At 40.6% G+C, this 13,290-nt stretch overlaps 1 protein-coding gene across 4 annotated transcripts in view; it reads right to left on the reverse strand.

The window, feature by feature from the left end:
* cnksr1 (connector enhancer of kinase suppressor of Ras 1) overlaps positions 1 to 13,290 on the reverse strand; it is an 88,372-nt gene that overhangs the window by 29,982 nt on the left and 45,100 nt on the right. For all 4 annotated transcript variants that reach the window (XM_046366424.1, XM_046366421.1, XM_046366422.1 and 1 more), the window contains exon 7: positions 1,084 to 1,143. In XM_046366424.1, coding sequence (XP_046222380.1) covers positions 1,084 to 1,143 — 60 coding nt within the window. The remainder of the gene's footprint in view (positions 1 to 1,083; positions 1,144 to 13,290) is intronic.

A 13,290-nucleotide genomic window follows, 5' to 3' on the forward strand; every position in this document is an offset into this window, starting at 1 on the left:
GGAAAAAATAAATAATTCAAATACTGAGCTATATCGTATGCACCAAGAAAATGGGGGAAAAGATATTATAATAATACAATTGCTCAGAGAAAGTGATTTTGTTTAACAATTAATACTTTTTTCTCAAAAAGGTAGGGGTCAAAACTAAACTAAAATTAAACACCCCTAAAGATTCTCATAAATAATGTTGTCAGAAGTTCAGCATTTGGCCCCATATTCCGAGCACACAATGACTAAATCAAGCTTGTTGGATGCATTTGAAGTTTGTTTTGGTTATGTTTCAGATTATTTTGTCCCCAATACAAATAATGGTCATGTAGTGTGTCATGTAGAGTACAATTTATTGTAAATAAAATGTTACATTAATGTGGATGCTACCATGATTACAGATAACCCCAAGATAATAGCAGACATTCTAACCTCTCCTATTATTGGTAATAGTATGAGGTTAGCATGTCTTGGGGGTATCTGTAATCATGGTGGCATCCACATTAAATGTAGAAGTGTTTAGAAACATATTCTTATTTCAAATTAAATAGACTCCAGAATGACAATACATTGCCATGCATTAATATTGGGCTGAAATATTCTGAAACACAATCAAAATTAACTGCAAATGCATGCAACAAGTTTGTAGTCACAAGCTTGATGTAGTCATTTTGTGCTCAGGATGTGGAACCAAATACTAAACTTATGACTAATTGATTTGTAGGAATCTTTGGGTGGTCAACAATTTTGCTTAACAAAATCTCTTTCTCTTAGCAATTGTATGAGCATAAAAGTATATAATTTCCCAATTTTGTTTAGCATACAATATAGCTCAGTATTTGAATCATTTATTTTAACACAGTCATTATCGCTCATCTTTTTCAGGGGTATCAGTCATTTCAGACCCGATTGTACACCCGCCCACCCACACAGTACAGCAGACCTTCTAAATGTCAAGGTAATGCAAACCATTAGTCCTAGGGGGTTTGCTTAAAGTAAAAGTGCATTTATATGATCATGTTCGGTAAGAGCCCATGGCATTGGGCTCTGAAGGACAGGCTCGAAGAGGGGGAAGAGGAGAATAAAGAGTCTGACCTCTGCGGTGGTGCCTGTGATGTAGTGATTACTGGAGCCAGTGGACGTGATCTCAATGCCCTGGAAGGGAGACAACACGGTAATGTAAAATACATTCAAAGACAGACAGAATGAAAAAAAAGAAAGAACAAAAAAAAACCAAGATCGCTAGATAAGGAGAAAATCCCTGCGTTCTGTGCCCAGCTAATCTGATGTCAGTACTACAGTTATAAATCGCCCATCATCCATCAACCTGCCACAACAACACAATACCTTCTAGTCCTGCAGTGCTGACGTCATTCAACGTCCCACACAGCAATCAAACCTCCAATCCTTCTCTCCTATGTCATTCTACTCTAGCTCTAATGTATGTACAGGTGCATACTGATTCATAGTGATCTGCCTGTATGTCATGTCATTTCTCCCTTGGGGTCCTGTTTGATATTTGCGCAGGTACGCTAAAGGGGAGCCGTGGGGATCATGATCATGCACGGCCCAGCCACGATCAATACACATCGCATGATTCCTGGGGCTTGTAGACATGCCTCTAATAATGACTTATTGACTGGAGCAGATTAGAAAATAGATCTGAAAGGCCATCGCCACGTCCCTCAGACTCCAGGGTTGTATTCAGTAGTGCGTACAATGTAGCAAAACGTTTTGCATTAGAAACGAAGACAAGCTTTTCTTATTGGACATGTTCAGGTAGTCATTCCCTCTTTCAGTATGTTTTCATGTGTTTAGTGCCTAATGAACATGGCCCAGCTCTTGTTTACTGAAAATGAAGGAAAGGAGAGGTAATGGTCAGATGAGACTTGAACAGACCTGGGTATTATTTGGGTCGTTCCACCAACGTAGTACCTTTTGCGTAGTGTTTAAGATACGAGTGCGTTGCCCTGTTACGATCAACCCTGTTACTTTATTTGGCACTTACTATACGATTCTTTTATTTACCCTCTTGAGATGTGTTTGTGTTTGTGCAACAAATGTTAGTGCATCGAATCATATCACATCGAATTGCATCAATTCGTTCCTCTAATCAAACCGAATCGCACCAAATTGTTTAACTCTAAAACGGATCGTTCCTGTATCATATCGTCTTAAAAAGGGAGAGATGCTATATTGGGAATTTTAGAACACATTTTTGTGTTCGTGCAAGTGGCTGACTGAACGAATCCTCACTATCAGTAGCTGCAATTTGGCAGTACGCCCAGAACCTTGTTTTGAGAGCGAAAGATCTGTTTCAAGGTCTCAGCTTAGAGAGAAGACTCGTGACGTATTGGTCTGTCACATGTTATGAACCAGTATTGGTCAGTCACATGAATGAAAAAAAACGGTAATGATGAATGAATTATGCTAAATCATGCAAATATAACTTGTCTGTGTATAGCTGAATATAAGACAACTGCTGGGGACTGCCTAGGCAGAGCTCCTGATAGACGTGTACATTGAGTTGATTGGAACCTCTCCAGCGAGCTGACAATAAACAGGATGATTGACTGAGTGTCCCTGTGTCAGAATTTCCACAACAATATGGCGTCAACAAACAGGATGATTGATTCTGCTTTCCAGTGGGGGTCTATACGAGGAAAACCGGTGGCACATTTTATGAAGTGTGAGGGAAATTCCCACCTGACCAAAATACGACGAGACCCGCCCAGAACAGACCCTTACTGTGAGCTGCCCAGGAGGAGACACATCATCCACGAACAATTGAGGGACGGCAATTGATTTCAGTCAGTCAATATATATGAATCTGTATAATATAGATATATTTTTTTTAATCAAGGCCTGTAACGCATTAAAAGGTACCCATAGTCTTATAGAGAGAAGACTATTCACTAGTTCTATGAAAAGACTAGAGCGAGGGCGTAACAGTACCATGGAAAGCTCCGCTGACAGCCATCTGTAGGCATTTTGAAGACATGTCTTTGTTGTCTGCAGCCACTACAAAATAACAAGGTATTTTTGAATTAGGGGTGTTATTTATATGTATAGCAGGTAGCGGCAAGAGAACCGTTGATAATGATCCATATGGTTCATAGCAAGTAACGACAAGAGAGAATCATTGACGATGCACATGGGGTAATGAGGCGATTACCGAGTGTGTTTGGGAATAGTGCTAAGTGAAAGTTGCGTGATTGTGAGATATGGAATAAGCTGAAATATTGATATTTGGATAACAAGAGCTGATTGAAATTTAGCTATTAAGAATTGAGTGATTGAGAGCTGTCAGGGGACTAGCTCCAGTGTGAATATGGAGTGAATGTGAGCTGTGTTTTCCAGTTGATCATAACGTTATCTAGGGGTCTGTCCAACACAGCTGTAGGACCTAAAGGTAGAGATAACATGTCTCAGAAGATAACGGGTCTTGTTCGTAAACGAGGATAACATGACTTTAGATTACATGAGGATAACATTACTCATCAGTGGAGTCATGTATGGAGATATGAAAGAAGAGAACTATTTCAAAATATGCTGTTAAATAGAACTAGTGCAAATATCTAAACCCCTGTATGAATAGAACACTAGTCTAAAGGAGGAATTTGTGATGTAACAAAAGGTTAAAGTAACATAATATTGAGTATAATAGGTTCTTATGATGAACTGAAAAAGTAAGAATAGAAAAATAATATTTTACAACTTGGCACATCCACACGTAGACATACGTAAAGTGGTGTAAAAAAGTATTCTGAGAAATGTTCAGAGTGGTTCCTTTATGGATCATTTGAGGTATGATAAGATTAAAGCATTGTACGGGACTTGATTTACCCCCGATCAACTATAAACGCTTAGAAGATTTCCTCCACCCCGGTAATGCATTTTGAAATAAGCCCATATCCTGTTAAATAGAACCAATGATTTTCTGTATTCACCTACTCAACTGTTTAAGGTGCTAGGTAGAGACTTAGTATGGGCAGCATGCCATCTACTGGGGACTGAGACAGTGCCAACCCAGTTAATACATACTGATCCCTCCAAGGCATTACATATGAATCTTTAAATAATAGACATGTAATATATATATTGAAGCAGAAATATCCAACAGATATTGGTAATAAAATAGACTCACTTTTTGAAGGTATAGTAAAATGAAACAATGCCTTCCAATATGGAGAAAAGTATCATGTTTGTTTTGTTTTGTTTTAAACCTTGCAATAGTGGGGAAGGCAGAAGAGTAATCCACGTGTATAAGTAGTAGATTGAGAAGGTCTTCCTATTGGGAAGAAGGGAGTCAAGGTTGAAGTAAACAGATTATGGAGCCTAAATGGTAATTGGCTTTCAGATAGCAATCCAATAATACAATATTTTAGTAATTTGAAGTAGTAAGACAGAGGGATTGAGCGTCGCGACTTAAATTAGAGGCCACTCACTCTTTTTGGCTTGGTCCACTGCTTAAGTCATCTGTTGTTTGTGATTTAAGATATGCTTTTTGTGGAACAGTAGTTAGCCGCCAGTACACACTGAACTCAAACAAGCTGTGAGAGACACAGTGTGGAAATTTGGAACAGTTTGTACATAATTGTATGTCAATGCAACAGGTAAAAAATATTAACTTCTTATGGCTGCAGGGGCAGTATTGAGTAGCTTGGATGAAAAGGTGGCCAGAGAAAACTGCCTGCTCCTCAGTCCCAGTTGCTAATATATGCATTTATTAGAAGTATTGGATAGAAAACACTCTGAAGTTCCTAAAACTGTTTGAATGATGTCTGTGAGTATAACAGAACTCATATGGCAGGCGAAAACCTGAGAAGAAATCTAAAAATGAAGTGGGAAATCTGAGGTTGGTCGATTTTCAACTCAGCCCCTATTGAATACACAGTGGGATATTGGTTGTTGCACTTCTTACGGCCTCCACTAGATGTCAACCGTCTTTAGAAACTTGTTTGAAGATTCTACTGTGAAGTTGGACCGAATGAGAGAGGAATGAGTCAGAGGTCTGCAGGCAGTCACACGCTGGTCACGCGCATTTCACATGAGAGGTAGCTCGCACTCCTTTGCTTTTCTGAAGATAAAGGAATTCTCCGGTTGGAATATTATCGAAGTTTTATGTTAAAAACATCCTAAAGATTGATTCCATACATCGTTTAACATTTTTCTACGGACTGTAAACGGAACTTTTTGACATTTCGTCTGCTCCTAGTGAACGCGCTTCGGGACTTTAACCAACGCGCTAACAAAAGTAGCAATTTGGACATAAATGGACATTATCGAACAAATCAAACATTTCATATGGAACTGGGATTCCTGGGAGTGCATTCTGATGAAGATTTTTATTTTACCTTTATTTAACCAGGCAAGTCAGTTAAGAACAAATTCTTATTTTCAATGACGGCCTTAGGAACAGAACAGCGGGTTAACTGCCTGTTCAGGGGCAGAACGACAGATTTGTACCTTGTCAGCTCGGGGGTTTGAACTTGCAACCTTCCGGTTACTAGTCCAACGCTCTAACCACTAGGCTACCCTTCTGATTTCTGTTGACTCCAACATGGCGAATATATCTATTTGTTTTCTGAGCGCCGTTCTCAGATTATTGCATGGTTTGCTTTTTCCATAAAGCTTTTTTTTTTTTATCTGACACAGTGGTTGCATTAAGGAGAAGTTTATCTATATTTCCATTTCTAACACTTGTATTTTCATCAACGTTTATAATGATTATTTCTGTAAACTGATGTGGCTCTCTGCAATATCACCGGATGTTTTTGAACTAGTGAACATAACGCGGCAATGTATACTGAGATTTTTTTATATAAATACGCACTTTATCGAACAAAACATACATGTATTGTGTAACATTAAGTCCTATAAGTGTCATCTGATGAAGATCATCAAAGTTTAGTGATTAATTTTATCTCTATTTGTGGTTTTTGTGACTCATCTCTTTGGCTGGAAAAATGTATGTTTGAGGAATTTTTATTTGAATTTGGCGCTCTGCACTTTCACTGGCTGTTGTCATATCAATCCCGTTGATGGGATTTCAGCCCTAAGAAATTATTAAGATTACAAGAGAATGGTTTACTTTGGAATGCGCCTTATTCAGCTTTACAGGACACCGTACCATCTCATGTGTATGAAGTTTAATTCTGTATATGCATGGGTTAATTAAGACTTCCTGCCCAAGATGCAGTAAACTCGATTTATGATTAAGAATTTTTAGGACAGATTAAAATGCAAAGTAAAAACTAGGTACGTGTGACTTTTCTTTCTTGGGACTGATGGAATGTCTGCTATTACCCTTTTTCATGTTTATGAATGATTCTGTATCTCTCCCTTTGAAATGCTTCCTGAGGCATGTGCCTTGGGAGAGCAGCTAAAAGTGCCCAGATCCAGCTGTTAAGGGACCTCCCAAATTAAGCAAGGCCTGGACATTTTGTTTGCGTTTACCCTACCATTTCTGCCACACACACACACACACGCCAGAACCCACACACAACCCACCTGTTAATTAATATTTGTTAGTGGTGTTAATATTGGTTTCTGGGGTGGGGTCTTTTTATTTGGTTTTAGTGGGTTAGAAAGGGGTTAGAAAGGATGCTGTACACATTTTAACCTCTCTAGGGAATGTGGCATCCCATCTGGCCAACATCCAGTGAGATTGCATAGCGTCAAATTCAAATACAGAAATACCCATAAAAATTCAGAAAAGATACAACTATTTTACATAGGTTTAAAGTTTAAGTTCTTGTGAACCCAACCACGCTGTGAGAGACATTATCAAGGGCCATCCACTTTGAACATATGCCATTAAAAAGGACGAACTGAAACCCTATCTGAAGAACTTGAAGAAATGGCAGGAAGGATGAGTGCCTTTGGTCAACAGTGCCTGTAATTGATTTAGGCTTATCCAAAATTGTTTATTTGGGGTATCAGGTTGATTGTAGAGGTCTGCACACTGTGAAATGTATAGTAATTTAGACTAAGAACACATTGAGATACCAATCTATCATTACCACAAGTGATGAGAAAAGTTGAAGCTAGAAATATAGGATGAATATACTGTATGTCAATGTAAATGTAAATTCTGTCAGTATTGGTGTGTGCTAAGTTGAGGTTCTTAAATGAAAGTAATAGAACCAACGTGAAGCACTAAGGACTGTCATTCTTAATTTGGGTTTGATAATTTATTACTAGTTATAATTAGGAAAGATGAGGCTTGGACTAACCATGCCCCAACCTCATTCTTATCAAGGTTGGTGTGAAACTTATAACGTGTTTTCTCTCTTCTCGGTGAAATGTTATTAACGTGCTGTAAGGCGATCTGTGCCTCTCTGGCTGATAAGATTTCAGCAGCCAACATGTTTTCTGCTCCTCCAGAGGATGATGAAACTAATGAGCTGCCTACTCTGGATGAGCTCCTATTTCCCCTGCAGATACAGACGGTAATGATTGAAGGTTTTTTGTCTTTTAACAAGTTGAGAGTAAGGTCATCTAAACCCTTAACCTGTTTACATTATGTGGAACAAGCAAGCACCAACCTTTTGAAGGTCTTTGGAGAATTGTTAAACAACTGGGTTTTATATATTTTGACTAAGTGGATGTCCCAGGGACAGTTCGTGTTCAAAACATATGTCAATCCAACCCGATTCTGGTAAGAGATGTGGAAACAATTATTTATTCACCTCTGAATCTAGAGATCCATTGAGCATGTGTGTGTATTTTTGATACTCACTCCCATTAATAGAAATATAACCTTTATTATGATTAGATTATTACCATACTAATTTGATTGTACAACCCAGAATGAAGGGTTTGAAATTATGAATTGTCTGGGGTTTTTCTGTGTTGAGTTCCCCCCCCTTAGGAGTATAGAATATTTTGATATAGAAGCTAAAATCTAAACTCTTACATGAAAATAAAATGCTTATTATCACACAAGTGATAAGAGGATGGAACGTAATGGGAATTTTAATGTTGGTGCTTTTCTTAGAACTCATTTTTATGTTCTATTCACGTGCTGTTCAATAAACCAATTTCTGTGTTCATGCATGTGGCTGAATCCTCACTACAAGTACCTGCAATTTGGAAGTACGCCCAGACGTTGTTTTGATAACGAAATATATCTCAGTTTGAAGGTCTCAGCTTAGAGAGAAGAAGCCTCGTGAGGCATTGGTTTGTCACATGTTATGAACCAGTATTGGTCGGTCACATGAATGAAACAAAATGCTAATGATTCATGAATTATGCTAAATCATGCAAATATAACTTGTCTGTGTATAACCATATATAAGGCAACCGCTGGGATTGCCCAGGCAGAGCTCCTGATTGACACGTGTACAATTGTGCATTGAGTTGGTCGGAACCTCTCTAGCACGCTGACAATAAACAGAATGATTGATTTAAGATAGACTGAGTGTCCCTGTGTAAGAATTTCCACAACAATGCACATACCTATCTATGGGTAACAGGGTTGACGTGTTATACTCAACCCGCTCAGTTTTCCGCCACAAAACACACAAAAAATGACCAAAAAGAGTTCACGTGCTTTAATACTTGATTTGACTATTAGAAGTTAAATGTTTCATTTGAATAATATATTTAAAAAGGAATAGTTTCCCCACATGAAAATTAAAGTTTAATTCACGTAACAGGGTTGACCTTGAAATTATGGACAGGCATTCCATGTGATTATAATCACATTAAATAAATGATCATCTTCAGAAATGACTGTCAAAGCAAAAACAATAACGAGGGGCTTACAATGTTGGTGAAAACTTGCCAAAATGTTGGGGTTAAGTGGGTTGATATCTTCCTAGAAGTCACAGAAGGTGCACAGAGGGACATGTCAAAATGCCACATTTTTCACTTTAGGAATAATTTTTTCATATAAAAAAAATCTATATTTATTGAATTTTCCATGTGGTCTATATTAAAAGGGCACTTCATTTAAAAAGAAACTGACATTTACAATTCTGTATTGGTATGAAACGGTACTCATTTGGTGGAACAACCCATATTTGTTTCCTTTCAGGGGCTTTAGCTGCGCTTATTTGAGCTTGCCTGGCGTGAAGGAACCAATGGAAGTTGCAAAAACTACAGATTTGGCACTTCAGGCAGGCTCAACCAAAAATGAAAAGGATGGGAAAGTATACAGATACTATCTGAACACAGATCTGTGTGAGAAAAAGACTGTTGGGGCAGCTAGAGCAGATCAAATCATAGAGCTTCTATATTCGGTTTCTCATGAGCAACATTTACGATTTGTAAAGACATTCTATATTCATTTTCTATGAGATTCTTCTGACTGGATTTAAAAGGCAACAGGGTTTTTAAATCACTGCAGTGCAATGTGACATGCACCAGACTGCAGTAAATCCTCTATGCCAGCCAAGTTCTTATACCAATGATCCATTCTAACCAATCACTCTTTGACAGGTCACATCACACCAACGGTAAACTGACTAGCCTTGGGGGAGCATAGGTCCATAATCTTCCTCCAATGGTTAACTAAAAGGGGGGAATTATCCCATTTCCACCTTTTCAGTTTACTTGAGCACATGAAATGGGCAAAAATCGGTAAGATATTGATATTGTTTCTTTACATTACTTGAAATATGTTTTCCTAGGTGCTTGTCCATTGGTTTTCACCATTTTGATGAAAGGTCAATACTTTAATCTCATTTAAGTAAGTATAATTTATAAGAATATACATTTCTAACGGAAGCTTTTTTTTTTCTTGCAGAGTGGATAATGTGCCTTCTTCCCCTCATGTAACTCGAAATATGTCACACTCAGTATGTGTCTTGGGTTGTGCTGTCTCCATGGCAATAACTTTGCACAATGCTGTATTACAACGAAAATGTCAGAGGAAGGAAACTGAAAATGTGAACAGAGAGAGAATCAGGGAACATAAAATTTAAAAAAGTGGGGTGTTGGTGAAACATGACGGAAAACTGAGTCAGAGCGAGAGAAAATGGAACAGCAAAGAGAGAAAAGTGGACACCTACAGTGCATTCGGAAAGTATTCAGACCCCTCGACTTTTTCCACATTTTGTGGAAAAGTGATTCAATGATTTGCCCTCGCATCGATCTACACACCATACCCCATAACGACAAAAGAAAAAAAACAGTTTAGACATTTTTGCTAAAAAATGAAATATTACACGACTCCATTTTGCTGATCCCTGCCTACAGGCAGAAATTAAAACAAGAGGCTCCCACGCTGAGGTCTGTCCAACGCTGGTCAGACCAAGCTGACTCTACATTCCAAGACTGCTTCCATCACGTGGACTGGGACATGTTTCGTATTGCGTCAGATGGGAATATTGACGAATACGCTGATTCAGTGTGCGAGTTCATTAGAACGTGCGTTGAAGATGTCGTTCCCATAGCAACGATAAAAACATTCCCTAACCAGAAACCATGGATTGATGGCAGCATTCGCGTGAAACTGAAAGCGCGAACCACTGCTTTTAATCAGGGCAAGGTGTCTGGCAACATGACTGAATACAAACAGTGCAGCTATTCCCTCCGCAAGGCTATTAAACAAGCTAAGCGTCAGTACAGAGACAAAGTGGAATCTCAATTCAATGGCTCAGACACAAGAGGCATGTGGCAGGGTCTACAGTCAATCACGGACTACAAGATGAAATCCAGCCCAGTCACGGACCAGGATGTCTTGCTCCCAGGCAGACTAAATAACTTTTTTGCCCGCTTTGAGGACAATACAGTGCCACTGACACGGCCTGCAACGGAAACATGCGGTCTCTCCTTCACTGCAGCCGAGGTGAGTAAGACATTTAAACGTGTTAACCCTCGCAAGGCTACAGGCCCAGACGGCATCCCCAGCCGCGCCCTCAGAGCATGCGCAGACCAGCTGGCCGGTGTGTTTACGGACATATTCAATCAATCCCTATACCAGTCTGCTGTTCCCACGTGCTTCAAGAGGGCCACCATTGTTCCTGTTCCCAAGAAAGCTAAGGTAACTGAGCTAAACGACTACCGCCCCGTAGCACTCACTTCCGTCATCATGAAGTGCTTTGAGAGACTAGTCAAGGACCATATCACCTCCACCCTACCTGACACCCTAGACCCACTCCAATTTGCTTACCGCCCAAATAGGTCCACAGACGATGCAATCTCAACCACACTGCACACTGCCCTAACCCACCTGGACAAGAGGAATACCTATGTGAGAATGCTGTTCATCGACTACAGCTCGGCATTCAACACCATAGTACCCTCCAAGCTCGTCATCAAGCTCGAGACCCTGGGTCTCGACCCCGCCCTGTGCAACTGGGTACTGGACTTCCTGACGGGCCGCCCCCAGGTGGTGAGGGTAGGCAACAACATCTCCTCCCCGCTGATCCTCAACACGGGGCCCCACAAGGGTGCGTTCTGAGCCCTCTCCTGTACTCCCTGTTCACCCACGACTGCGTGGCCACGCACGCCTCCAACTCAATCATCAAGTTTGCGGACGACACAACAGTGGTAGGCTTGATTACCAACAACGACGAGACGGCCTACAGGGAGGAGTTGAGGGCCCTCGGAGTGTGGTGTCAGGAAAATAACCTCACACTCAACGTCAACAAAACTAAGGAGATGATTGTGGACTTCAGGAAACAGCAGAGGGAACACCCCCCTATCCACATCGATGGAACAGTAGTGGAGAGGGTAGCTAGTTTTAAGTTCCTCGGCATACACATCACAGACAAACTGAATTGGTCCACTCACACTGACAGCGTGCGTCGTGAAGAAGGCGCAGCAGCGCCTATTCAACCTCAGGAGGCTGAAGAAATTCGGCTTGTCACCAAAAGCACTCACAAACTTCTACAGATGCACAATCGAGAGCATCCTGGCGGGCTGTATCACCGCCTGGTACGGCAACTGCTCCGCCCTCAACCGTAAGGCTCTCCAGAGGGTAGTGAGGACTGCACAACGCATCACCGGGGGCAAACTACCTGCCCTCCAGGACACCTACACCACCCGTTGTTACAGGAAGGCCATAAAGATCATCAAGGACATCAACCACCCGAACCACTGCCTGTTCACCCCGCTATCATCCAGAAGGCGAGGTCAGTACAGGTGCATCAAAGCTGGGACCGAGAGACTGAAAACCAGCTTCTATCTCAAGGCCATCAGACTGTTAAACAGCCACCACTAACATTGAGTGGCTGCTGCCAACACACTGTCATTGACACTGACCCAACTCCAGCCATTTTAATAATGGGAATTGATGGGAAATGATGTAAATATATCACTAGCCACTTTAAACAATGCTACCTTATATAATGTTTCTTACCCTACATTATTCATCTCATATGCATATGTATATACTGTACTCTACATCATCGACTGCATCCTTATGTAACACATGTATCACTAGCCACTTTAACTATGCCACTTTGTTTACTTTGTCTACACACTCATCTCATATGTATATACTGTACTCGATACCATCTACTGTATGCTGCTCTGTACCATCACTCATTCATATATCCTCATGTACATGTTCCTTATCCCCTTACACTGTGTATAAGACAGTAGTTTTGGAATTGTTAGTTAGATTACTTGTTGGTTATCACTGCATTGTCGGAACTAGAAGCACAAGCATTTCGCTACACTCGCATTAACATCTGCTAACCATGTGTATGTGACAAATAAAATTTGATTTGATTTGATTTGATTTACATTTACATAAGTATTCCGACCCTATACTTTGTACTTTTTGTTGAAGCACCTTTGGCAGCGATTACAGCATTGAGTCTTCTTGGGTATGACGCTACAAGCTTGGGACACCTGTACTTGGGGAGAATCTACCATTCGTCTCTGCAGATCCTCTGAAGCTCTGTCAGGTTGGATGGGGAGTGGTGTTGCACAGCTATTTTCAGGTCTCTCCAGAAATGTTAGATCGGGTTCAAGTCCAGGCTATACCTTGGCCACTCGAAGACATTCAGAGACTTTTCCCGAAGCCACTCCTGCGTTGTCTTGGCTGTGTGCTTAGGGTCGTTGTCCTGTTGGAAGGTGAACCTTCGCCCCAGTCGGAGGTCCTGAGCAGGTTTTCATCAAGGATTTTGATGCACTTTGCTCCGTTCATCTTTTCCTCGATCCTGACTAGTCTCCCAGTCCCTACCGCTGAACAACATCCCCCACAGCATGATGCTGCTGAACAACATGCTTCACCATAGGGATGAATGCCAGGTTCCCTCCAGACGTGACACTTGGCATTAAGGCCAAAGAGTTGGCTTCACCAGACCAGATACATTTTTTTCTCATGGTCTGAGAGTCTTC

The sequence above is a fragment of the Oncorhynchus gorbuscha genome, linkage group LG10 (assembly GCF_021184085.1).
Source record: "Oncorhynchus gorbuscha isolate QuinsamMale2020 ecotype Even-year linkage group LG10, OgorEven_v1.0, whole genome shotgun sequence".
NCBI classification, from domain to species: domain Eukaryota; kingdom Metazoa; phylum Chordata; class Actinopteri; order Salmoniformes; family Salmonidae; genus Oncorhynchus; species Oncorhynchus gorbuscha.